The sequence below is a fragment of the Drosophila nasuta genome, chromosome 3, assembly GCF_023558535.2.
Source record: "Drosophila nasuta strain 15112-1781.00 chromosome 3, ASM2355853v1, whole genome shotgun sequence".
Lineage (NCBI taxonomy): Eukaryota > Metazoa > Arthropoda > Insecta > Diptera > Drosophilidae > Drosophila > Drosophila nasuta.
The window spans coordinates 51,996,090-52,019,832 of NC_083457.1; the positions used below are offsets into that span (position 1 = coordinate 51,996,090).

The window sequence follows — 23,743 nt, forward strand, 5'->3', positions numbered from 1 at the left end:
GCACATCTTTAAATTGTTTACAATCCGCATAAACAGTTGTGTTGAAACTCGCCTAAATTATCACCTTAATCGTTTGACCTTTGTTGACATCTAGCGGAAATAAATTATTAGCCAAAAGACTTTTCATTTCATTGTCTTAAGAGCATTGAAAGAAATAAATATAAAGAAATTAGTTTAACAAAATCGATTTCATTTTATTCAACAAAAAACAATCGTAAATTATTAGTTAATTGCTTATTTATTGCTTTTATTTTTGAAGTGCATTGTTTAGGGTTGACTTGTTAGCAAGTTTGTCGCCTAAGTCTTTTGTTTACCAGATGCAAGTGTGAAGAAAGAAAGCATCAAAAATGGTTATCGAATATAATTGAAATTAAAGTAATCTTTACCGTTTAATTTTAGAGAAATATTAAACATTATTAAAAGTGTTTGAAGTGCATTGTTTAGGGTTGACTTGTTAACAAGTTTGTCGCCTAAGTCTTTTGTTTACTAAATGCAAGTGTGAAGAAAGAAAGCAGCCAAATATCAAATAAAATTATCAAATAAAATTGAAGTTAAAGTAATTTTTACTGTTTAATGCTAGCAAGTTTGTCGCCTAAGTCTTTTGATTTGAGAATTTTATGCAATTTGTAAATAAATTATAGTAATCTTTACCGTTTAAGAAATGTGAAAAACTTAATACCAATTTAAAAGTGTTTGATTTCCATTATTTAACTTTGTCGCCTAAGTCTTTTGTTTACTAAATGTAAGTGAGAAGAAAGAAAGCAGAAGAAATGGTTATGAAATAAATTTGAAATTAAAATTATTGAAAATTTAATACTTATTGAAAAGTATTTGAAGGGCATTGCGATTTTAGCAAGTTTGTCGCCTAAGTCTTTCGTTTAAAAACTTTAAGAGAGAAGAATTAAGTTATACCTTGATTTAATTTCGTGGAAATATGAAAAAGATAATGCTTATTTTCCAGTGTTTGAAATGCATTATTTGGGGTTGACTTTTTATCAAGTTTGTCGCCTAAATCTTTTGTTTACCAAATGCAAGTGAGAAGAAAGAAAGTAGCAAAAATGATTTTCAAATAAATTTAAAATGTTAGTAATCTTTAACGTTTAATTTCGGACAAATATGAGAAATATAATGCCTATTTAAAAGTGTTTGAAGTGCAAGTTTGTCGCCTAAGTCTTTTGTTTACCAAATGCAAGTGAAAAGGAAGAAAACAGCAAAGACGAAATTTAAATAAATTTAATCATTTTATGCAATTTATAAATATAGAATAGTAATTTTAACCGTTTCATTTTGGAGAAATATGAAAAAGTTAAAGTTTATTTATAAATGTTGTGTGGCCATAAACAATTATTTTCTTGAAGTAACTAAATAATTTATTTGGTGCAAAGTTATAATAATGCATAATTATCACATGTGGTTAGGAAACTTTTGCTGAATTCCTTTCCCACTTTTACAATCTCTCCAAATATTGAGATATCCATTTAATTTGCCATGTCCTAAGCTGTCGACAAAATGGCAATGCGCGAGTTGCGAGTTGCGAATTAAATCAATTAGATAAACAACTTTGTCCCAATTTTCCAGCAATAATTTGCAGATCAATTTGCCAGAGCTCGAACGCTTTGATAAGTACCCAATCGACGCAATTTGGGGTGATGAAATGGCACAAATATTCAAGCAAAAGGCAGAGAAATAAAATGAAAATGCGCAGCTCGAATTTGCAAGCCAAATTTGAAATGCCCAAAAAAAAAAGTGAAATAAAAAATATGAGAAATGTGTTTTTTGTCAATTGGTTACAGCTCTGACAAGAAGACCGCAAGTCGAATCCAATGAACTTTCATTTGTGCGTGAGCTGGCGGATTTGCCCAACGCTCAAGCTGTGGCTGCCCAAGCGATGACAGCATTCGAAATGCCCCTTAAAAGAGGGGGTAGGAGGAGGGGAAAAAAGAGGAGACCATGCAGAGGAGACCACACCCGACACAATCGAAAGAAATCGAAAGTTCCGTCTTCGCATGCTGAGTTTTGGTTTCAATTTCATTAAAGGCATTGGGCACATGTTATTATTATTGCTTTGTTGTTGCAGCTGTCGCACGCCGGATCCGGTGTGATTCACACTCACTCACATACACACACATACACTCGGTGTAACTTTTGATGACGCTTCTACCTGCCAACAGCATTTGTGTGTTGTGCTAGTCTCGAAATTCAAAACGGAATCGAATTCAGTCTCTCGCTCGGATTCGGATTCGGAATCGGAATCGTTGCTGGAATTGGGTCAGGGACGTGCTCGGCATGCTAATCAAATTATGTTTACATTTTTCTGTGCGTGTGTGTGACGCACAACAAAATTTGAATTGCGAGATGCGACACTCAAATGCGGGCGTTTTCTACACAGTTCTTGAAGGTTACCCAAATTATTTGTCAGAGCAATGAGCAGAGGGTAATGGGGGAAACTCTTTTCAAAAATTACTTTGTTTATAAAGCGCTAAGTAAATTAAATTTAGGGTTTAGCTGAAGAATTTCAAATGATGAAATGAATATTATTTTAAGTTTGAGCATTACATTAAGTATTAAATTTGTCATGATTATGGAAAAGAGTGTTCGAAATCTTAGTTTAAGTTTTCAATGAATATATTTCAGGATTCAGCATTATATGCATTATACGGATTATATGAATCATGTTAAATAAAATAGGACTTCATTTCGAGTAAAGACTAAATTCTAAGCTTTAATGTATTAACAGATTCTGGTAAAATTTTCCATCAATACAAATTAAGAAATCAATTCAAAATATAAATAAGAATAACTGAATTTCATATCTAACAATAAATAGTAAGAAAAATATTCTTAGGAAAGGTCGAACAAAATTTACGAACGCATTTCCGTCAATATAAGTATGTGAAATTTTCTTAAAGTATATATAAAATTAACTTAATTTGAAATCCAAAAATAAATAGTAAACAGAAGAAAACATTCTTCAGAAAAATTTAAGAAATCCACAAATGAAATTTTGTCAATATAAACCAATAAAATGAAATTGAATTCAAAATTGAGAAGCTCAATTTCATACCCAAAAACAAATAAAAAGTGCGCTCGACTTAAGCTACCCGCTACACATTATGAATGAAAGCAATAAGTTGCGATATTAATTTTAAAATATACCACAATAATATACCACAAAAATACTAAAATTATACCAAATGTTAAATTTGGTGAATTGATATAATACTATATTGAAAATATTCCAAAGAATGCTAAATTCAAAGAAAGCAAACTTCTGTCAATATAAACTAAGAATATAAGATATATTTTATTTACTAAAGGTAAATAGGAATCATAAGAAAATATTCTAAAAAAAGATATAACTTGTAATGAGTTGGAATATTATTTTTGTTGTATTTGATAAATTGATATTATTTTAAGCTTTTACTTAAACTGTGATACATTGAACACAAAACTTTTAAACTTAAATATTTTTAAATATTGTATAAGAAACTCCTCATCTTAAATATATTTAAGAGTTGTGTAAAATATAATATAATTTATGATTTTATTGCTCGATTACATAAACTCTAATGATATTTTCTAAAATGAAAATCAACATCAAACAAGCTTTAATGCCAGTCTTCGATCGAAGAGCAGTTTACATTTAAAAGTCGACAACTGTTATGAGATAATACGCTAACAAGCTGATTGCAATCAATAAAGCATCATCTGCATTTCGTGTCTGGCTCCGTTTTGATAAACGATCGAGATCGACAACAAAAAATGCTGAGAGTACACCGCGAAATTAACCCACTTTTCACACATAATTTTGACAGTAGACAGTAGCTGCGATTCGATGGAAAAATGGTGAAAAGCAGTCGAAAAAACTTTTATTCATTCAGTTTTCTTCGTTTTCGTTTCGTTTCATTTCATTTCAGTTGTTTTGTTTTGTTATTTTTGTGAACAAAAAAACCAGTTATATGACAAAGTTTTGCACAATTTTGTTTATGGCAATTGCAGTTACGATTATAACTGTGCTTGGGGACTTTGAAGCTTCGACGCTTATTGTTTATTAACAAAAAATAATGTGACTTATTGTCAACGCAAAGAGCGAACGCCCCGCCCCGCCCCGCCTTCCGCCCCTCAACTCGACGCAACGCGACGCGACTCAAATGAACTCGACGAATGTCAATCATTATGCAAGTCCGATCCCGAGTTCGGTCAACGTGCTCAATGGAAGCGATGGGCGAGCTCTCAGTCTTCGGTCTTCTTCAGTCTTCAGTATTCAGTCTTCAGCTGAGTTCACTTTCCATTTCTTTTGTCAGTTTTTCCGTTACTGTCGTCGGCCCTTAATTACAATATGAGTTTGAGTCGCAGTATGAATACGCTTTATAGACAATGAACCTTGATCAGTGATCAACGCTGTCTATGATTACTTTATAAGTATAATTGTTGCACACAAAAGATGCAACGGTTTTTACTAGAGCACACTAGTAAAGTGTGAGTGACAACGCGCACGATCTTTCAAGTTTCCCTTTGCGATTTATAAAGTTGCATAAAAAGTGAGAGAACATGCATATCTAATAATATATTTACCATTTAAGTATTTATATTATTTTATTAAATTCGTTTGATATTTAAGATTGTATTTACTCAATTCATGTTCTGAAATTATATCTACATGTTTAACATTTGTTATACTTATATTAATTATTGCCGAAGTATAGATTACACAAACATATTGCGTATACGCTCCTTAGATACTAGGAACACCAATATTTATTAAGATATTGCCTACAAAATCTTCAATTAAGTTCAATATAAAATCAAAACATAAAGATAAAGCAAATTCCATTTCTAAGTAGATATTTCAGTTAGTATGTATATTTATATTATTTATTACTGAAAGTATGCATATTGCGTATACGACTATTTAATACTTAGAACATAAATGCTTTGCAGACATTGTCTACAATATTCTTTAATTTAATTCAACCAGGAAAATGTTTATTTTCAACATATAAAAGATTAAGGCAAATTTCGTCTATAAGTAGATAAGTAATTCAGTTCATTAATAAATAAGCATAAATATTGAGTATACGCCTATTTAATGCTCAGAACTTAAATATTCAGTGACCTGTTGCATACCAAATCTGCAATTGAGTTTAACAAAAAATTGTTTCTTTTATATATATACAAAAGATAAAGCATATTTGTTGCTAACAAATTCCCCGAATAAATTCATGTAAGAACATGTTTCATTCATAAATATAAAAAGATTCATAAAATTCCATCTATATATAAATTTGTAAACTATTCATTTAGTTTTATTTTATTACTACTACTTATTACTCTTGTTATTTATTAATGAAATTCAACAAAGAATATGTTTAATTGTAACATACAACAAGCTAAAGTGAATTCCATCTATGTATGTTAATTCGTATGAAATAAATATATTCGTTAAACCGTTGCCAACAAAATTCAAATTCAACTACAAATGTTTCTTTTGTTTTTATGATTCATTCAACTTTTTAGATAAATAACTTATAAATACTACAACTTATACATAAATACCATGTAGAAGCAGAGAATGCAAATTCCATTTCTATTGTAGTTAATTGATTCTGTTTATTCACAAGTTTCTCTTCGCTTCTCGTTTTGTTTTATTTTTTTTGAGTTTGCAAAAGTGTTAAATGATTCGTAATTGATTTCTCAGTCTACACAAGATTTTTTGGCTGCTGTGCCCTTTTGTCTTGTGCATAAAAATGCGGCTTAATTATTGTTTTATGCATATGAAGGGGTGTGCTATAGTCTCTAAGAGTGTGTGTGTGTGTGTGCAGATGTGTGTGTGTGTGTGTGAGTAGTTGTTGCCTTGGCCTGAGTCATGAGCCATATATCACTTTCACTCGCCAAATCGCCCCAAACAACGGCATCAGCAACGACAACGACAACCGACAACGGCAAACGGGGCAAAAATCTCAATCAGGCGCCAAAAGTGGCAGACAAACGAAACCAGACGGCAATGGGCGTGTCTTCGTTGTCCAAGGAACCCGGCAAAGAGAGACACAACTGCAGCATGCAAGCGTCAGTTGAGCTCGCAATTTGCATTTAATTGTGAAATATAGACTCAACACAGCTCCACTTAAACCGAACAACTCAAAAGAGTTGCAGTATAAAAATAAAACAAAACTTGTTGAAAGCCTTTTCTTCTCCTCTAAAAAAAGCCTTTTTTATGTCTGCAGAGTTGCGTAAGCTCGCTCTTTGAACTGTTTGCCAAAAGTCTGCTAAAGAAAGGCCACTTTGTTTGGCTTTTTGATTGAAATCCAATTTCGAGAAAAGACGCAAACAAAATTTAGTTGTATTTATTTAAGTCATTTTGAAAGACATTTGAAATGATTGTGTATCTATCCAACTGAAGGTTTTTTTAGACTCGAAAGCAGTCGGCGCGATTTTCACTTTCATTCGTTGACCAAATGCGAGATCCATGCGTATGCAAATTAGCTGAACAACAGCAGCAGCAACAGCGAAGACAAGGCGCAGAAAAATACCGTAAGTGGCCATAAGCAAAATCTCTGCTACAGATATCTGAGAAAAGATGAAACAACTACCTGGAAATATCAACTACCTGCATACGCGAACCGACAACAGTTAACAGTTTTTTTTTTCTTCTTCTTTGATACTATATTTTGTTGTTGTTGTCTGTTTGCCTTTTTGGCAAATGAAAGAGAAATTGTGCGCCCGGCCGACAAAAATCTTATATGCTAATTGGTGCGCAAGCCAAAGATGATGATTTGATGGGCTGCCTCTTCAGATCTTCACTCAACACTGTTGAGGGAGTCAGTCGGTAAAAGCATATAAACATTTAATTAGCATAATAAAACACTTGGAAATTTAATTGAAAATATTAATGAACTCCGACTCTGATATTGATCTCAGAATTACCAAAAAAAAACAAAAGTGTGTTTGCAATTCGACCAAAAAGCAAGTTCCACTTGTTGTTTTTTTTGTAACATCTTTATTTATAGAAATTTATTAATCTGCTAAGCTTCACTTAATTTCAGTCCATATTTCTTATGCGTCTTCAAGAGCACTTCCCATTTCACTTTCTTTTCTGTTAAGCAGAGATATTACTCGAATTTAGTTAATCTGCTTCACCTACTTCGCACTCCAGTTTATTTGTAGCGTATTTGCAAAGTCAACTTTATTTATAGAAATTGATTAAATATGCTGCCTATGGAGAATAACAACAATATTTAAAAACTGTCACTTTCTATTGGTTTTTTCTAGGGTCGCTTTTTGTGTAGGATTCGTAGTTTATGGTCCGCAAATGTTGCGCAACCAAAAACAGAAAAAAAAAAAAACTATTGGCAGCTGCATTAATCAAGGCATAGAGATTATGTATTTCGATTCGAGAATGCGGCCTAAAGTGAAATGGAATTTGACACCTATTAAAATGATTTTGGTTTCGGTTTCTGCTTCGGTTTTCAGCTTTTGCTTTCATCTTGGAAATATTGTTAATTAAATATCAGATATTAAACGGTGTTTACACACATTTTGTATGCAGCTTGCTTTAATTAGATTTTAATGCCGTTTATGCCCAAAATGGATAAATATTGGTTGAGGGGTCTCTGAGCCCTCGTTGAGCAGAGGGCTGTCATTAGAGCACGGCACTCGGGTAAGGGTCGGGGGTTACTTAATGACCCTAAGCAAGAAGAAAAAAACTTTTAGCTGAACAACTGTGAAAGAGAAATGAAAAGAGATGCGGAGAAAGCATCGTCAACTCTCAAATCAAACCAACTGCAACAATTCGCTAACTTGAACAACACAGCAAGCAGAACAGGTGAAATATTTACTAAACGTAGTCTTCTCTCTCTATCTCTCTCTCTCTCTCTGTCTGCAGCATATATGCAAATGCGTTACGGGTGATTATTGTCGATTGTTTTGTGCTTGTATGTACATTTTGTTGTTGAGTGCCTAAATTAAGCTGATGCTGACAGACTTCAATTGACTGGAGGAGCTATCAATTCGAAATTGTTCATGGTATGCAGGTTTAATGAGGTTTACATTTGAAAACCTTAATGGAAATTTTCTACAATTGTTGCAATGTTTTACCAAATGTACTTGCCTATGCTTACGACGGTTACTAACCCTAATGTTAAATAGCCAACAATCAATTTGAAAGTGGGGGAGAAACATAAATGGCGTCATCCGTCTAAAGATTGTTTTCAAAGTTTTTAAATATTGATTTATTTGCTGCCAAATATAATTGTTGGGAATTATCTATTCTTCAATTATTCATTATTAATTTGATTAAGTTCAAAACATTCTATTAAAAACCTGTAATATTTAACATTCTTTCCGAGCAGTTCAAATTTCCGTTACAGAATGCAATTGAAAGCAAGAAAACAGTATTTTTATACCAAACAGTGTATATTGCACCGCTTACGGTACTGAGCTGTGCTGCATTAGCTGAGACACAAACCAGCAACGCTGACATTTTGTTTGCCAACTCGTTGTGAATTGATCATTTTTCAGTGCTGCCAACTGAATGTAATTCCGTCAGCTGTTCGCCTTTCGCGCCAAATTGCGCAGCAAGGTTTATGTTTGTGTGCGTGTTCAACTGCAGAATTGTTTTATTTTCAACCGAATTATTGTTGACCCGAAAAAAACATGAGCGAAGCAGTTGCAGAAAATGCAACGGCTGCGGAAAATGGCGAGCAAGAAAATGACTCGATGGAGAAACTGCAAATCGACGATGAAGACGAAAAAAACGTGTCGGTTGAAGATATTTTGGGTGGCAATACGTTGATTATGTCGGACAGCGAAGATGAGACGCCTGCGACTCTAGCAAACAAAAATCAGGGAGAGGATAACGAAGAGATGGAGAAGGAGGAGGAGGAGAAAATGCAGGAGCATATAAAATCGAAATCCAAGAAGAAAAAGATATCTGCTATTATTGATTCCGACAGCGAAGAGGAGCAGGCTACAAAGGATGGACAAGATCAGGAAACTACTCGAGTGTCCAAGAAGAAGATATCTGCAATTATTGATTCGGACAGCGAAGAGGAGCTACAAGCTACGAAGTCTGTACAAGATGAGGAGAGCACCAGTGTGTCCAAGAAAAAAGATATCTGCCATTATTGACTCTGATAGCGAAGAGGAGCAATCAGAGAAGTCAAAAGAAAAGGAGGAAGATCCTAAGCCCAAATCGAAGAAAAAGATTTCAGCGATTGTCGACACAGACAGTGAGGAAGAGCCACAAGTTGATCCAGAGGAAGATGAACTTAGCAGTACATCAACTAAAAAGCAAAAGTCCAAAAAGAAACAGCGAATGGACAGTGATGAAGAGCAAGGCACTTCCTCCAGCGATGATGGAGAGAAACCAAGTAAACTGAAGGGTTTAGTGGACTCTGAATCCGAAGAGGAGACAGGGGAGCCAATGGAGCAACAAGCGGAAAATAAAGCACCCAAAACAAAGACAAAATCCAAGCCCATGCGAGTGAGTAAGAAAACATGTTAAGCTCACAAGTTCCACTTCAATTTCTAAATTTTTTTGCAGGCATCTGCGAAGAAAGCGCTGGACGAGATGCAGGCCATTCAAAGCGAGCAGCAGCGACTGCATCGCGAAGCTCACATTAGTGTGCCTTACCATCAACCAAAGCCACGCACGCTGAAGGAGTTCCTTAGTCGACGCACCATCAACAAGCCGCTGGCTGTGGCCTTGGCAGGTGGAAGTCCGATGCCCTCCAAGCAGAAGGAGCCACGCAGATCGCTGGCGCTGCGCATGAACAGCGAAGAGCTGCAAGCTTATGCGTAAGTAAAGAAGCTAGGTAACTAAATAGACGAAATTAATGTTAAATTTGTAAACAGCAAGCTGATGGAGGAGCGCGCCAAGGAGGCAACAGAGTTCTTCAAATCAGAGTCAGAGCCTGAAGACGATGAGAAAGATGAAAGTGAACCCAAGGCACTGCAAGATAAGCCAGTTGAGGAAGAGCAAACAACAACAGCGGTGGAGTCTGAAGTAGAAGCGTCTTCAGCTATTACAGAGTCTGAGATTGAAGCCATCTCCGTTGATGTTGATGCAGAAAATGCGATGGAATCAGAGCCCATTGCAGAGGCCATTTCACCCACTAAAGTGCAGCTCGTTACTGAGGTGGTGGAACTGCCCAAACTGGACTTGAGCACCTTGAACATAACGCCGCCTTCAAAACCTTCAACGCCTCGCATAAGTGAAGCAATTCGAAGGTTGCGCGACGAGAAGAGCAGCGATGTAAGTCCGTCGCTGAAAGGTGATCCAAATATGGTCATCGATCTGGAAACTGGCGACATGTTTGCCAAGAAACCCACCGGAGTGGATGACTTGTTGCTGCGGCTGATGAAGACGCGTGAAGCCAAGAAACACAAGACCACAGAGACAGTCAAGTGAGTTATTTCATAGCTCAGGATATTCCCTTAATATAAACTAATTCCCTTGCAGCATTTTGTCCACAACGCACGGCAAATTGGAGCTGTCGAAGGTGAGCATACATCTGCACGAAGAGGAGCCGGTGAACAAGGAGCAAAAGCCTGGCGCAGCGTATCAGAAAATGCAGGAGCATCTGAAGTCCTTAATCAACAAGAAGCGAATGGAAGATATGCGCAAGAAGCAGGCCGAAGAAATGCAACAAGCAGAGGAAGACGATGAAATGGAGGTGGATGAAGATGAAGAATATGAGCCAGATGAGAAGCCCGCAAAGAGCCAAGTGGTTATCAATGATGATGAGGAAATAATCGAAGAAGATGGAGATGTAAACGTAGAAGAGGATGAGGCAGTTGATGATGCAGAGCAGGAAGCAGACGCCGAGCCAGAAGCAGAAGCAAATGAAGAGGAGGCATCGAGTAGCAGCGAAGACGAAGAAGAAAGCGAGACTGAAGAAACCCAAACCCAGGGCAAACGAAAGAATCGAATTATACGCGCATTCCAGGACGACAATTCCGATGATGATTTGTTGCAGACACCCAAGCTGAATAAGACAGTTCCCCTTACAGCAACTCAGCTGCAATTGTCCGCTCAGAAACTGTTCGATACGGAGGTTGAACGCACAGCTAGCGACGAGGAGAACGAGCTGCTTGGTCTGTGCTCGGGCAGATTTACGCAGTCTGAAATGTCATCGGTGGCGCCGACAACTTCATCAGCGCTCATCAGTCAAATTCCCATCACACAAGCTGCCGAAAGCAGTCAAGCATCCGATGAACTGGAAGCTCTCTGCTCTGGCAACTTTGAAACTCAAAAACCAGCTTCGCCTGAACCCACAACCAATAAGATTGTGTCCAGTGAAGAGGAAGCTGCTGAGCAGCAGAAAGAGGAAAAACCACGACAGAAAAAGCTGACCAAGAAAAGGCAAAAGAAGAAGGCGTTGGGTTTCTCAGACGACGAAGAGAGCGAGGAGGAATCCGCTGCAGAAGAGCAGCTGGAAAGCGAAGCAGAAGAGGTTGAAGAAGTGCCTGAATCATTTGTGGACTACGACTCTGAGGAGAATGAAGTTGTGGTGCAAATGACGAAAAAAGATCGCAAACTCCGCGCATCCAACTTTTTGGAAAAGGAAGCCGAGTTGTCGGAATCTGAATGGGGATCAGCCGATGAGGACGAGAAGAACTTGGACAACTATGATATTGAGTTGGGCGATGAAGATGAGTTCGACAAGGAGAAGCTGCACAGCGAACTGGGACAGATTCATGCGTAAGTTGAGTTAAATATTTGACTTTCCTATGCTAATTTTTGTTCACTTGTAGTCGCAAAATGCTGGATCAGGATATAAGAGAGGTTCGCAAGATTCAAGACATGCTCTTCGAGGATGAAGAAGGCGCTGTGCGTCAGCGGCAGTTCCGTTGGAAGAATGCAGAGAACGGCATGGCTTTCAGCTTGGATGATACACGCAATGCAGAAGGCGAAGCAGATCCCAACGAGGGCAGTGGCGATGAGGAGAACGAGCATCTGTGGCGTAAGATTCGCTATGAGCGGGAGCAGCTGCTGCTGGAAAAGGGACTCAAAGGGGTAAATGTAGCAACAATCCTGGTCACCAGCTTGTGCTCACTCTAAACTCTTTTTGCAGGCTGCAACTAACGTCGCTTCACCACTGTCACCAGCTGTTGGTAACACCAATACAGCGCGAAAGTTCAACATAATCACAGCCAAGAAAACGACGGTTGAGTTGAAGAAAAGTTCACCATTTTTGATCTCGAAGAGCGTGAATCAAAAGCAGCAAGCGGTGCGTGGTTCATTTCTGGTGCGTGACAAGGAAACGCTAACCAAGTTGGCTGGACTAACGAAAGGCGCTGCTGGCGATGTCGACGGCACAGCGGGAACTGTGTCCGTCAAATCGACCAAGGCCAAGAACTTTGTCTTTGCCACGCTCACAGAGGAGGAACATGAGGTAATGGGGAATATTTTACAATTGAATTTATTTTTCAATTAATTGTATTTTTGACATTATAGAATCAAAAACGCAAAGCGGCCGATTTGTTGAACAGCAGCAGTGAAACGGGCGTGAATTTCATGAAAAAGCCAAGGTTGGAACCGCGACGTGAGAAATGTCTGATCGATCAGTTGCTTTAATTTTGCGCAATGTAATTTTATTTAATCTTAACACTAATTAGCTGTAATCAATTGTAAGATAAATCGGTTTTAATTATACATTTGAATTTCTTTTTATAAACAGTAATAGATTTTAAAGTAAATCGAATTGCATTTTGAATTTAAAAACCAGGCGCCATGTTTGTCTTTTGCAACACTGTAATTGAGGCTCATAATGAAGAACAACCCCAACAGCCGTTTACCAACACTGTGTCGCTCTCACTTCAGCAGCAAAACAATAATTTGGAGAAGCATTAACGTTAGTTCTTTTTTCTTTAATGCAAAACTCTTGTAGTTTATTTATTAGTAAGTGAAAAATCAACAAATTCGCGATTAACGCGACGCCAAGAATAACTCACTGCAGGAGTCGACTGAGAGTTAATCTAATCTGGCGAGAATCGAGAATTTTTCGTTTAGCCGGCAGCTAATAGAATCGAATCAGTCTGAAGCTGGTCAGAGACGCCACTGGACGTGTCCATTTAATTAAATAATTAACACACACACACACAACATGGTGGCTCAATCGAAACTTAGCCAAGTGTTCAGCTATCAAAACTGGGTGCATGCCGTCTCTGGAGCAGCGGTGAGTTCACTTTTTTAAGGTTTAGAGTTCAAATTCCAAAAGATTAACCTTGCTAATTAAATATTTATGATTTCCATTAACACACAAACACAAACATGCACACACAGGGCGGCTGCATAGCGATGAGCACATTCTACCCCCTGGATACAGTACGATCACGTTTACAATGTAAGCAAAACATAATATTCACAAGCCCATCAAAATTGCTCATAATAACCAATCAAACGATAAGCATGGCGAGTTGATAAACGCAGTTCAAATTCCAAGCAGCTGCGTTTTTAATTTGATATAATTTGATAATCCATTCGTTGCACGCGCTTCTCAAGGAGTAGAAGGGTAACATGACGTAGTGGCAATGGGAAAAACAGAAAAAATCATCTCCAGACTTAATCCTAATCAAGGCAATGACTTAGCTCGTCTGTCTGGCTATCTTAGGTCTCAAAAAATATAAGATATATGGCTAGAATATACAGTTAAGATATAGAAACATAATACTAATAATCTAGGTATGTGTGTGGATATAATTTATAAATAGTTTCTGTTTATTTTTGCCAATACTTTCATTTCCGATAAGACTTGTTATTATTGCTCGCAGTTCTAGTTTATAGTTAATAATACATACAGTAAAACCGGTCACAAAAAATTAAAAAAATACAAAAATAAAAACAATTAGCTGGAGCACAAATTAGACATAGTTTTGTTGTTTAGTCCATATAAATATAAAATATATATAACAACTATATAGCAATTTATTTGGTATTTGGTATTATCTTAACGTATGTCTATATTATGAATATATACTTGGCTTCACAACTGATCAATATGGGTAACGGGTATTTCACAGTCGAACACACTCATCTGTAGTACTAAACTTTCTTGTCAATAATAATCTATTTATTTGCTTTACTTTGCAGTGGAGGAGAGCGGCGAAGTGCGCAGCACACGACAAGTTATAAAGGAGATTGTGCTGGGCGAAGGATTTCAATCATTGTATCGCGGACTTGGTCCAGTGCTCCAGAGCTTGTGCATCTCGAATTTCGTCTATTTCTACACATTCCATGCCCTCAAGCTAGTCGCATCGAATGGCGTCAAAGGACAACAGAGCGCTTTAAAGGATCTGCTGCTAGGTAGCATTGCGGGCATCATCAATGTGTTCACCACCACACCCTTTTGGGTGGTCAACACGCGGCTGCGCATGCGCAATGTCGCAGGCACTTCGGATGAGGTGAACAAGCACTACAAGAATCTGCTGCAAGGCCTCAAGTATGTGGCCAAAACCGAAGGCATTGCCGGTCTTTGGGCAGGCACAATTCCATCGCTGATGCTCGTCTCGAACCCGGCTTTGCAGTTCATGATGTATGAGCTGCTGAAGAGGAATATAATGACATTCACAGGCGGTGAAATTGGCAGCTTGGGCTTCTTTGTCATTGGTGCCATTGCCAAAGCATTTGCCACCGTGTTGACTTATCCACTGCAGCTGGTGCAGACGAAGCAACGTCATCGCACCAACGATTCAACAAATACACCCTCGACTTCACAGCAGGCGGGCAAGAGCAAGACGCCCAGCATGCTGGAGCTGATGGTGAGCATATTGCAGCACCAAGGCATCGCTGGACTCTTCCGTGGATTAGAGGCGAAGATCCTGCAGACTGTCTTGACCGCGGCGTTGATGTTTATGGCCTACGAGAAGATTGCGGGTACAGTGAAGCTGCTGCTAAAGCGCGGCGCTTGAGAGACGAGGGTCTAGTCAATAGCAAACTTTTAGTTGTAATGCAAAGATATGACATGGCAAAGAGAATGGGTAGGAAATCGTTTAGATTACAAACATCACACTCCAAAGCTAGCCAATTAAGCGCAACAATGTTGGAATAAGAAAACATAAATTAAACAAAATTTGTAGTAGATCTTTATTCGTTGTCAGCGGAAACATCGTTTGTAGTGTCATCAACAGAATTATTCTGTATATCAGCTTCAGCTGCCTCCTCAACAGCCTCCGTAGTTGCTGCTTCCTTGGGAGACTTCTGATCAATGGTCTCATCTGCCACCTGGGTAGATTCCTCAGCTGCTGCTTCCTTTGACTTCTCACCAACAGCTTCAGCTGCCTTTCCATCTCCATTACCATTCGTCTTCGGCTGTGTGGGGCACGTCAGCTCTGCCAAATTGTACTTCTTCCTGTCTAGGTAGTTCTCAATGACGCTGAGCAAGCACCAACCGCGCAGCACTTCCACAATGATAGACTTCTTGGCATGGTGTAGATCCACTTTGTTGCCGACATTCTTGGAGTTAACCAGATCCGCTAACTCTTTTATAATGTGATCCCGTTTGATTTGTTGATTGTAGCGATGATTGAATATTATACCATATGTGGTCGGCTCCTTCAGAAAGTGTTTGTCAAACAGCAACCCTGCTGCATTAATGATGTCCGGCATATTGGCGCGGCAAACAGCTTCAATGGGCACCAGGCGCATGATGAAGCGTGACATTGCTTTGCCCGTCTTGGTGATGTCCTCCACTATGTGCTTGCCCAGTCCAACGGGATCGGCCAGTCTGGTTTTTATAAACAAACAGTTTGTGGTGCCCGTGTCCACGTTTTGGAAGCGCACTCTGCGCTCCGAGAATTCCTCTTTGCACTTGGCGACTGCCGCATCCAGATCATCACTATCAGAGTCAAAATCCCCCTCCTTCGATATCTCTTCCGCCACAGTTCCGTACAATTGATCCGCATAGACGTTGAGCAAATTGTAGCACTCGCGAACACATGCTTTCTCATTCATGTTGCAGGTGACAAGAAAACCGCGCTGTCCCACCTGCAGCACGTGCTTCTTGGCCTTTTGGTAGTACTTCTTTTTGTTTTGCTTGAATTTATTGTTGACCATCTTGGCTTTTTTATTGTTTGGTTCCATTAAAAGAGAAAACGTCTGTCGTAGTCAAGTTGTTTATTTTTATTAAACAGCCGGCGTGGTTGGAGAGGAGCAACAGCTATATCGATATCGATAATTTTGCATAACAAAAAATCGATTTCTTATGGCAAACAACAACAATTAGCATACAGATATTTCTTAATAATTAAATTGCTATTACTATAAAGATATTATAAAATAAGTTAAGTTAAGCTAATTCGAGTTGGTGTTCTTTTATAAAAACTGCTTTTGATATCAGATATCTATTTTCTTTAATATCAACGCTTCAGTGTGACCGCAAGCTCAATTTTTAAATAAACGTTTCAGGTCACATTTCGATCAGCTGTTTGCGATTTAAACACACTCAACGCCGGTTGTTGAATTGTTTTGGTTTGTAATGCTTACAAACGACTCGACTTTAGTGGAACTAGCAAAATTATTGCCGCAATTTGCAGACATTGAACATGTTCTGCAGCCACCTCAAGTTGAGGCACGTTACATACTTAAAAGAGCTGCAAAACACTTTGAGCAATTGCAGGCGAACGAAGATCGCGAGGAACTTGGATATCTAGTAGAGGCTTTAGTGGACAAGAGCTGGGAACGCATACATAGTGGGCACTTCAGCCAAGTGCCGCTGATAACACGTCAGATATATGCACTTGCCTGCTACTATAAGGTAATAGAAGTGAATCTTTTATAAACAAATGCTTCACATTTGTTGAAATACTCTTAGTAGATTTTCTTGCTGCTCTTGGATAACTCAGGCGTGGAGCAACGTGAGCGATGCAGCGGCATACTGGATGAAGCTCTGTTGCTGGGCTGCACGGATAACCTCTATGGGCAGTCCAATGAATTGCAAGCTGCGCTGATGAAATATTTAGACGATGTTGAGAGAAACAAGAATAATCCCAAGCCATTGCCAATTTTAGGGGAAGTGCAGCGCGTTGCTTGCCGTTGTGATATACCCCAACTGGATGCTCCAAGTCTAAGAGAATTTCGTGAGTGTTGCTATGACGCACTGCAGCCAACACTGCTCCTCAATACGTTGAATCATTGGCCCGCTTTAAGCAAATGGCGCGATTTGAATTATCTGCTTAAGGTGGCAGGCAATCGCACTGTGCCCATCGAGATTGGCTCGAATTATGCCAGCGATGAGTGGTCGCAACAGCTAGTAAAGATACGCGATTTCCTGTACAGGCAATTTAGCGATACCAATCATACCAAAGACGTGGAAGTCGAGTATCTTGCGCAACACGAGCTCTTTGCCCAAATTCCAGCATTGAAGTCCGATATTTGTGTGCCCGATTACTGCAGCGTTAACACAGAGACTACGACTCCGGTGGACATCAAAGCATGGCTGGGACCCAAGGACACTGTCTCACCCATGCACACGGATCCCAAACACAATTTGTTATGCCAAGTTTTTGGCTCTAAGCGGATTATTCTAGCATCTCCAGCGGACACAGCGAATCTCTATGCACACGAAAGCGAATTCCTGGGAAACACTTCGCAAATCGATGCAGCTAATCTGGACTTCGAACGTTTTCCACTGCTTAGCAGCGTGCGCTTTTATGAGCTGATTTTGCAGCCCGGCGACTGTTTGTATTTGCCACCCAAGTGGTGGCATTACGTGCGATCCAACACTCCCAGTTTCTCAGTGAGTTTCTGGTTTGAATAGGTCGGTCATGGGTGACGTCAGCGATAAGCATTTGAACATGATGTGGACTCTGAGCATGAATCATCTGCATGTATTTCATTTACCAATAAGTTAAACGAGTTGTTTGTTGCGTAGTCAAGAGCAAACCAAATGTAAAACATTTATAAACTACCAGGGACTGTAACGATTATATATTTTATTACAATAATTAAAAAATTTAGAGTTTTGTGGTGATTTTGGATAAATACCTATTTAATTGCAGATTTTATAAATCAAGTGGCAATTTAATAAAGATTTTACAGATTTTTGTTAGTCGTATAACTCTTTCTTTTGTTGCCATCCCTATAAAATACAACTTGGTGCGTGGAGAGAACATTAACAATGAAAAATATATGTTATCTCTGAGAATTAGTTGCTTTAATGTATGCGTACTTATGTTCACTTTTTTTTACTTATTTGTTGTTCAATTGATAAGTTATAATCGTTTGTAATCTAGATAGATTTGCATTGCTGCCTTTTGCCCCCACCGCCAAGTTTCTTTTTCAAGTCTTATAATTTTTAAATAATTTTCCATTCCGCCGATCCTCGTTTAATCATCCTTAGTGCCCACAGCGCCAATTGTGATCTGCTTCTGCAGTTTGCTGTACTCCTCGGTGAGGCGATCGTATTCACGATTAATGCTCTCGGCCTGCGACTTGACGGCTTCCTTGTCCTTCTTCTCGCGATTCAACTCGGAGGTCAGCTCCTGGACGCGTTCACGCAGCTTGTTGAGCTGTAAAACGGATGACAGCTTGAGCTTGGGAGCAAGTCGTATTTTGTGTCTTATCGTGTGTGTATTTGTGAATTGTTTTTGTTTGGGAATGTGAGTGTGTGTTCGAGTGTGTTAGGATACTCTGGCGGTGAGTCCTTGCACACGCTTCCGCAGGCGAGACAACTGTTTAAAGAGTTTTACGATAGATTGATTTATTCTCGAGATTTGTTTTTATCTAAGTTTTCTATGGCCCAACACTTGCCATGTGGGTGAGATATGTGAAACATCAATCAGGGATCGATAATAACGATTATATTTGTGTTTTAAAATCAAAAAGTATGAATTCACTGTTTGTGCTTTAAGGTTTCTCATCATCAGCATTGATTACTCAATGAATTTCAGAATGCAAACAATATATTGAAAAGCATAAATATTTATCAATTTAGCATTTTATGCTTTCAAAATATAAACATTACCAGTTAAGTACTACGAAATTGTTTAATTTGAAATAAGTTAACATTATTCAAAGTAAAAATAACTTTTTATGACTCATAAAGAATGAATGTTCTTTCTTTCTTTCAAAAACAATCACTATTAGGCACAAATTAAATAAAATTTCGTTAAGAAAACACATTGATAACGCAAATATAATCATTACCAAGGTAATGATAACGATCCCCGATCTAATAATATCATAACAATTTGCCTTTTTGTACAGCTTGGTAGTAGCTAACGATCGATCTCTAAGTGTTAGGCTTGCTTGGTTTGTTTGTAAAGCTCTTTAAACATGCCTGCGCTGGAGAAGGAGGAGGACGTAGTGCAACCACAACTCGCTACGCAAAATATATGAATTTGAAATAACTCTCTCTCCACTTACCTCATTGAGTGTGTTGTCTTCGGTTGCCTCCTTGGCCTTGTCGGTCTTCTTGTCGTCCATCAGGGAACGTGCTGCGGCCGTGGCACTCTGGGCCTGCTTCATGGAGGCCTCGCTCTGGGCCAAGAGATTCGCCTGGGCGGAGATCAAGGCCACCAATCGACGGATCACCAATACGAGGAAGATGGAGAAGCCGGAAATGTAAAAGTTTCGCTGAGCGCGGAACAAACGCATGCTGTGCTGCATCTCCACGTTCAAATGGACTTCGCCTGTGCCCTCGTGGTTGGAATACTTGCGCATCTCACGAATGGCCTCCAATAGGAAGAGAACGAGCACAAACATGACGACAAAGAAATATATGTGCGCCTGCTGTGCCAACATGGCCAGAAATTTGGACTTGAAGAGGCGGTTCCATTTGTAGGGGCTGGCCACTGGTAGCACCAGCAGCAAAACCACTATAATTTCTGCGTACAGAAAGGTGGCGACCAAAGTCCACACAAGACTCATTTTTTGCTCAACTTTTTTCTCCACAATAAAAACACACAAAACTTAAAGTTTCTCTTCTGTCGTTTTTTTTTTCGTTTCGTTTTTTGCGTCTGGTGCGCTGTAAAGAATTTGGAATAATACTAAGAATTTACTATATACACGTCGAGTTTGTTGGGCTGTGCAGCTATTTATAAACTTATGTACCGTGATTTGGCTTACTTTAAATAGCAACACCAATTAAAATATACAGCTGCGCTGCTTGCAAATGATGAAATTTTTTTATGCGTCGCTCACTACACTCCGGCCGGCCACGTCAACTTAGTCGTTTTGTGACACCGCTATTCGCTACGAGTTGGCAGCGCTGTCCAAACGAGCTTGTAAACAAATGCCTCAAAACAGCTGACTGACAACAACCCTGGTTGTTTTGGTTGTCAAGGCAAACGAAATGTGCTTTTTGCGCCATTGATCAAATTCAGTTAGAGTTTCAGTTTCAGTTTGTGTAACAAGCACAGTCTACATATTTATTAACAATGTCGTATCAAAATTGGTTGGACTATTTGCAGTCCGCTGAGAAGAACTCAATGCTCAGTGGCAAGCTGCGTAAAGTGCATTACAAGTTCCCCGATGGTCGTCAAATGGCCGAAGAATACAACATGGACACGGGCATTGTGCAGCGTCGAGCGTGGCGCAAGTCCAAGCAACTCATGGGTGAGCCGGAGTGGGAACTCGAGCTGGGTGAGGAGCCGCGGCAAATCAACTGGAATGGTAATAATTCAAGAGGCGGTGGAGGCGATGCAGACAATGTGTCGGGTGGCGAGTTCACAGTGCGTGAGAGCAACTCGGCGCCGTTGCTAACCAAACGAGTGACCAAGAAGAACATCGAGTGGCGCATACGAAATCTACCATATCCACTTAATGTTTACAATGTCTCGGCCGAGCCGGATTTACATGCAATTGTGGTGCGCACCAGTAACAAGAAGTACTACAAGGTGATTCCTGTACCTGATCTGGATCGCTGTGGCATGCCACCGATACAGGCGAATATAAGCACACATCACCAGTTCAATACTCTGATCATCACCTATCAGAAGCCGGACATTTTGTGCGAGATGGAAGCCCAGGTTTTGTTGCTGCTCAAGAATGTGGAAACTGAGACTGATATGGATGATCTGCTGAAGGGTTTACTGGCCAAATAAAACTCAATTGTCATACTGCACATAAAGTCTATTAATTTAGTCATCTAGTTTGTTCTTTAATTATAAATATCACGTACACTTAACTACTTTTGAAAGCTTTCCGCCATGCCCATATAACTGGCCAGCGATGGCGCTGACGAGCTGGTGAACAAGGTGTAATCGAACGAAGGTAGCTCCAAGGGTGTCAATGAGGGCATGTCATTCTCTGTGCTGCGCTCCAGCAGGTTGAGCTCTTGACTCTCCGCCTGTGTATCGCTCGTCAGTTTGTTGTCTACTTTAAGTTCAGGTATCGCTGCTTTACGCTCCACTGTTGAAATGAACTTGGCGTCAAAGTCCTGCACGGTCTTATCGATAGCCTTAGCCACTGATTGTGCCGATCCCACGCCATGTTCTGGTCGCAGTGGCAACATGGGACTTGTTTCCTTGAGCTGCACGAAATCCTTCATCTTCGTTAGGCCATGTTGTGTTTTGCGCATTTCAATTTGTCGCAGCTTGCGCTGAAAGTCCAGTGTTAATGTGTCCAGCACCTCTTTCGATTTGGGCAGCTGTACATTTTTGTATGCATCCTGAAGATAAAGCAAAGAAGTTTCTAATGCTTTAATTGCCTCTTCGTAGCGATGATGGCGGATGAAACGCTCGGAGCGGCGTTCATGGAAATGAGCCTGAAAATAACCACACACAGTTCACGTTTTTAATTGAAAACAAAACGCATTTATTCATTTTTTCACTTTACCAAATTCAGCGGTGCACAGTCCATGTTTTCTCTTCTTGTTCTGTTTATGTTTACCTGCGCAGTACGTCAGGTGAATGGCAACCCTGGCGGTCAGCTGATAATCGTTTAATGCAGTTACCCAGCTATCGATAATTGTTATCGATGCAGCATTTTCAAAAGCAAAAATACTTTTATTTACGTGTACATTTCTTTTAATAAATATTAACAATACCCCAAAAAAGTTGTTTTTATAGCGGCTTAGCAGTAGCTTCTTTGCTCTCAGTCAGTGCTCGTGATGCATGCACAAAAACGGGGACGTTGATACCCTGCAAAATGTAACGTATACGTATAGTGAATGAAATAAAGTCAAATTACATCCAATTAAAAACATACCTGCATCTTGGCTGATCTCACAAATGCCTTATTAGAAGTTACTGTAAATATTTTACGTTCCATACCAAAGCTGAATATTTTCAAACTTCTTTCATTAACTTTCGCAGTGAATCTGATGTTGGAGAACTCAACAGGTATCGTGTCAACATTCGGAAAGATTGAAACGCGTTTCATGAACTCAGCAGCCAATTCTCGCTCATGGGGACCGCCCAAGACTTTCAAAATATTTTGAAAAGCATCATAAGCTAGTTGACAGCAGACCAGACGTTTGCCCTCAAATATTTTGTCAAGTATTGGCTTAACCGGAAGCTCTCGTTCCTTTTCCGCTTGTTCAGTCAAAAGTGGCTCCTTGAAGATCCAATTGCAGCGACCATTTGAGAGAGCGCTACAATACGCCAGCATGGTGGTAACATCCAAGTTCAGTTCATTTGACATGGTAGCATATTGATCGACATCCTGATCGGGTTCTTCTAGCGAGGCCGTTTGCACTCCCATTTCCTTGAGTTCATCGTGCAGAGAGCTTTCGATTTTGTTAGAGAAGTAAAAGACAATCTGAGGAAGACAGACTTAATGAAGATTTTAAAATGAATTATTAATTTATGTTACCTTCGGGCGCTGAAACATGCAAAAATGTAGTTCACTGGCCTCCAAATAGTCGGCAGCCTGATCGAGTACGCTGCGTGCCCCAAAACTAACACAGCCCTTGGCAGCATCTTCAATTGACTTGGAGTTGCGTGCGATTACCTTGATCCATTTTAAGCCATTGTTGGCCACAATGTCAACACGCAGGGGATTGTCACGCGATTCGAGGGGAAAAACTGAATTGATATCGACGACACCCTGTTGCAATCGCAAGGTTTTAATGAGAAACTCATAGTTCACAAAGTTACTGCTGGTTATGTGATTCTCCTTCAATGTTTTTGTACGTATAACCTGCATATGAAACGAATACTTAAAGCCACTCTTTTGTTTTATGGTGAAATCAACAAACCTTCTCCAAGAACTTAAGTTCCTGTTGGATTTTTCGTTGCACTTTTGAAACACCAGCTATGTCCTCGAACTCGACCAACGCATTTTTTAATTCGTTGCCCAGCCGAATTTTATCGTTAGCATCGTCATAAAGTCGATTCTCCTCCATCTCCATTGCCACCTGCTGAACTCTTTTCTTGTGAAGCACTTAAACTTTTTATTTACATATGTATTAGAGATGCGAGCACAGTGAGTCACTATCGATAATGTCGATTTGTTTTTATTTTGACCCTAATATCGATGTTTTTAGTTTCATTCTCGAAAGTTCCAATAATGATGTGGGACATCACTATCACATTTTCAAAAAAAGTTGTTTCGCGTCGAAAACAATTTAAAAATTTTAAAATAGATTTTGAAAAGGAAAGTCCCGTGAAGGAAGCATGTTGTATTTCAATTTAATTACAAGTTTTAAGACTTTACACTTGATTACATTAAAAATTTTTCTATTTTGGTTTGAAACTACAAGTTAATATTCGTTATTTTTCTACAAAGATTTTTATATGTTTAGATTTGAAAATAATTGATAAAATTGGCCACACTGCTTGCATACGGACGTTAATTTAGGGT

The 23,743-nt window shown here is 39.1% G+C and overlaps 8 protein-coding genes across 11 annotated transcripts; 4 read left to right on the forward strand and 4 right to left on the reverse strand.

Annotated features, from left to right (window-relative positions):
- The first annotated feature begins 8,576 nt into the window (after positions 1-8,576).
- LOC132791541 (claspin) lies at positions 8,577-12,653 on the forward strand. The gene is made up of 7 exons (XM_060800503.1): positions 8,577-9,481; positions 9,542-9,795; positions 9,853-10,404; positions 10,460-11,701; positions 11,755-12,016; positions 12,075-12,395; positions 12,458-12,653. Exons 1-7 carry the CDS (start codon positions 8,975-8,977, stop codon positions 12,575-12,577), a joined length of 3,258 nt encoding a protein of 1,085 aa, XP_060656486.1. The 5' UTR covers positions 8,577-8,974; the 3' UTR covers positions 12,578-12,653.
- Positions 12,654-12,804: 151 nt separating this feature from the next.
- Positions 12,805-14,910, forward strand: LOC132791229 (peroxisomal membrane protein PMP34). The gene is made up of 3 exons (XM_060800070.1): positions 12,805-13,178; positions 13,286-13,346; positions 14,093-14,910. Exons 1-3 carry the CDS (start codon positions 13,107-13,109, stop codon positions 14,908-14,910), a joined length of 951 nt encoding a protein of 316 aa, XP_060656053.1. The 5' UTR covers positions 12,805-13,106.
- A 79-nt stretch (positions 14,911-14,989) lies between these two features.
- Positions 14,990-16,169, reverse strand: LOC132791228 (THUMP domain-containing protein 1 homolog). Its single transcript, XM_060800069.1, has one exon. It carries the CDS (start codon positions 16,079-16,081, stop codon positions 15,086-15,088), a length of 996 nt encoding a protein of 331 aa, XP_060656052.1. The 5' UTR covers positions 16,082-16,169; the 3' UTR covers positions 14,990-15,085.
- Positions 16,170-16,407: 238 nt separating this feature from the next.
- Positions 16,408-17,826, forward strand: LOC132794016 (bifunctional peptidase and arginyl-hydroxylase JMJD5). Of its 2 annotated transcripts, none has more exons than XM_060804230.1 (2): positions 16,408-16,754; positions 16,815-17,826. In XM_060804230.1, the coding sequence occupies exons 1-2, from the start codon at positions 16,476-16,478 to the stop codon at positions 17,754-17,756; spliced, it is 1,221 nt and encodes a 406-aa protein (XP_060660213.1). In that variant the 5' UTR covers positions 16,408-16,475; the 3' UTR covers positions 17,757-17,826. The 2 variants fall into 2 exon arrangements, with proteins under 2 accessions (XP_060660213.1, XP_060660214.1); XM_060804231.1 differs by having other exon boundaries at positions 16,669-16,754; positions 16,812-17,826.
- Positions 17,827-18,130: 304 nt separating this feature from the next.
- LOC132794018 (B-cell receptor-associated protein 31) lies at positions 18,131-20,162 on the reverse strand. Of its 3 annotated transcripts, none has more exons than XM_060804233.1 (3): positions 20,066-20,156; positions 19,364-19,964; positions 18,131-18,507 (listed from the first exon to the last, which is right to left on the reverse strand). In XM_060804233.1, exons 2-3 carry the CDS (start codon positions 19,865-19,867, stop codon positions 18,325-18,327), a joined length of 687 nt encoding a protein of 228 aa, XP_060660216.1. In that variant the 5' UTR covers positions 19,868-19,964; positions 20,066-20,156; the 3' UTR covers positions 18,131-18,324. The 3 variants fall into 3 exon arrangements, with proteins under 3 accessions (XP_060660216.1, XP_060660217.1, XP_060660218.1); XM_060804235.1 differs by lacking the exon at positions 18,131-18,507 and adding an exon at positions 18,543-18,669 and having other exon boundaries at positions 20,066-20,162; XM_060804234.1 differs by lacking the exon at positions 20,066-20,156 and having other exon boundaries at positions 19,364-19,976.
- Positions 20,163-20,264: 102 nt separating this feature from the next.
- On the forward strand, positions 20,265-21,125 carry LOC132794020 (protein DPCD). The gene has a single exon (XM_060804236.1). The coding sequence runs from the start codon at positions 20,377-20,379 to the stop codon at positions 21,040-21,042; it is 666 nt and encodes a 221-aa protein (XP_060660219.1). The 5' UTR covers positions 20,265-20,376; the 3' UTR covers positions 21,043-21,125.
- On the reverse strand, positions 21,056-21,872 carry LOC132794021 (uncharacterized). The gene is made up of 2 exons (XM_060804237.1): positions 21,776-21,872; positions 21,056-21,704 (listed from the first exon to the last, which is right to left on the reverse strand). Exons 1-2 carry the CDS (start codon positions 21,797-21,799, stop codon positions 21,126-21,128), a joined length of 603 nt encoding a protein of 200 aa, XP_060660220.1. The 5' UTR covers positions 21,800-21,872; the 3' UTR covers positions 21,056-21,125.
- A 92-nt stretch (positions 21,873-21,964) lies between these two features.
- Positions 21,965-23,439, reverse strand: LOC132794017 (UPF0415 protein C7orf25 homolog). The gene is made up of 4 exons (XM_060804232.1): positions 23,139-23,439; positions 22,754-23,080; positions 22,148-22,699; positions 21,965-22,080 (listed from the first exon to the last, which is right to left on the reverse strand). Exons 1-4 carry the CDS (start codon positions 23,289-23,291, stop codon positions 22,003-22,005), a joined length of 1,110 nt encoding a protein of 369 aa, XP_060660215.1. The 5' UTR covers positions 23,292-23,439; the 3' UTR covers positions 21,965-22,002.
- Positions 23,440-23,743: the final 304 nt, after the last annotated feature.

Excerpts from the sequence above, each read along its gene's own strand:
- LOC132791541 (XM_060800503.1), top strand. The coding sequence starts at position 8,975 with ATGGACAAGATCAGGAAACTACTCGAGTGTCCAAGAAGAAGATATCTG. Across the intron at positions 12,017-12,074 it reads TGGAAAAGGGACTCAAAGGG|GCTGCAACTAACGTCGCTTC; the intron begins GTAAATGTAGCA and ends CTCTTTTTGCAG. Across the intron at positions 12,396-12,457 it reads TCACAGAGGAGGAACATGAG|AATCAAAAACGCAAAGCGGC; the intron begins GTAATGGGGAAT and ends TTGACATTATAG.
- LOC132791229 (XM_060800070.1), top strand. The coding sequence starts at position 13,107 with ATGGTGGCTCAATCGAAACTTAGCCAAGTGTTCAGCTATCAAAACTGG. Across the intron at positions 13,179-13,285 it reads ATGCCGTCTCTGGAGCAGCG|GGCGGCTGCATAGCGATGAG; the intron begins GTGAGTTCACTT and ends ATGCACACACAG. Across the intron at positions 13,347-14,092 it reads AGTACGATCACGTTTACAAT|TGGAGGAGAGCGGCGAAGTG; the intron begins GTAAGCAAAACA and ends TTTACTTTGCAG.
- LOC132791228 (XM_060800069.1), bottom strand. The coding sequence starts at position 16,081 with ATGGAACCAAACAATAAAAAAGCCAAGATGGTCAACAATAAATTCAAG.
- LOC132794016 (XM_060804230.1), top strand. The coding sequence starts at position 16,476 with ATGCTTACAAACGACTCGACTTTAGTGGAACTAGCAAAATTATTGCCG. Across the intron at positions 16,755-16,814 it reads CACTTGCCTGCTACTATAAG|ATTTTCTTGCTGCTCTTGGA; the intron begins GTAATAGAAGTG and ends TACTCTTAGTAG.
- LOC132794018 (XM_060804233.1), bottom strand. The coding sequence starts at position 19,867 with ATGAGTCTTGTGTGGACTTTGGTCGCCACCTTTCTGTACGCAGAAATT. Across the intron at positions 18,508-19,363 it reads AAGACAACACACTCAATGAG|CTCAACAAGCTGCGTGAACG; the intron begins GTAAGTGGAGAG and ends TCCGTTTTACAG.
- LOC132794020 (XM_060804236.1), top strand. The coding sequence starts at position 20,377 with ATGTCGTATCAAAATTGGTTGGACTATTTGCAGTCCGCTGAGAAGAAC.
- LOC132794021 (XM_060804237.1), bottom strand. The coding sequence starts at position 21,799 with ATGGACTGTGCACCGCTGAATTTG. Across the intron at positions 21,705-21,775 it reads ACTGTGCACCGCTGAATTTG|GCTCATTTCCATGAACGCCG; the intron begins GTAAAGTGAAAA and ends GGTTATTTTCAG.
- LOC132794017 (XM_060804232.1), bottom strand. The coding sequence starts at position 23,291 with ATGGAGATGGAGGAGAATCGACTTTATGACGATGCTAACGATAAAATT. Across the intron at positions 23,081-23,138 it reads AACTTAAGTTCTTGGAGAAG|GTTATACGTACAAAAACATT; the intron begins GTTTGTTGATTT and ends TTTCATATGCAG. Across the intron at positions 22,081-22,147 it reads TGAGATCAGCCAAGATGCAG|GGTATCAACGTCCCCGTTTT; the intron begins GTATGTTTTTAA and ends TACATTTTGCAG.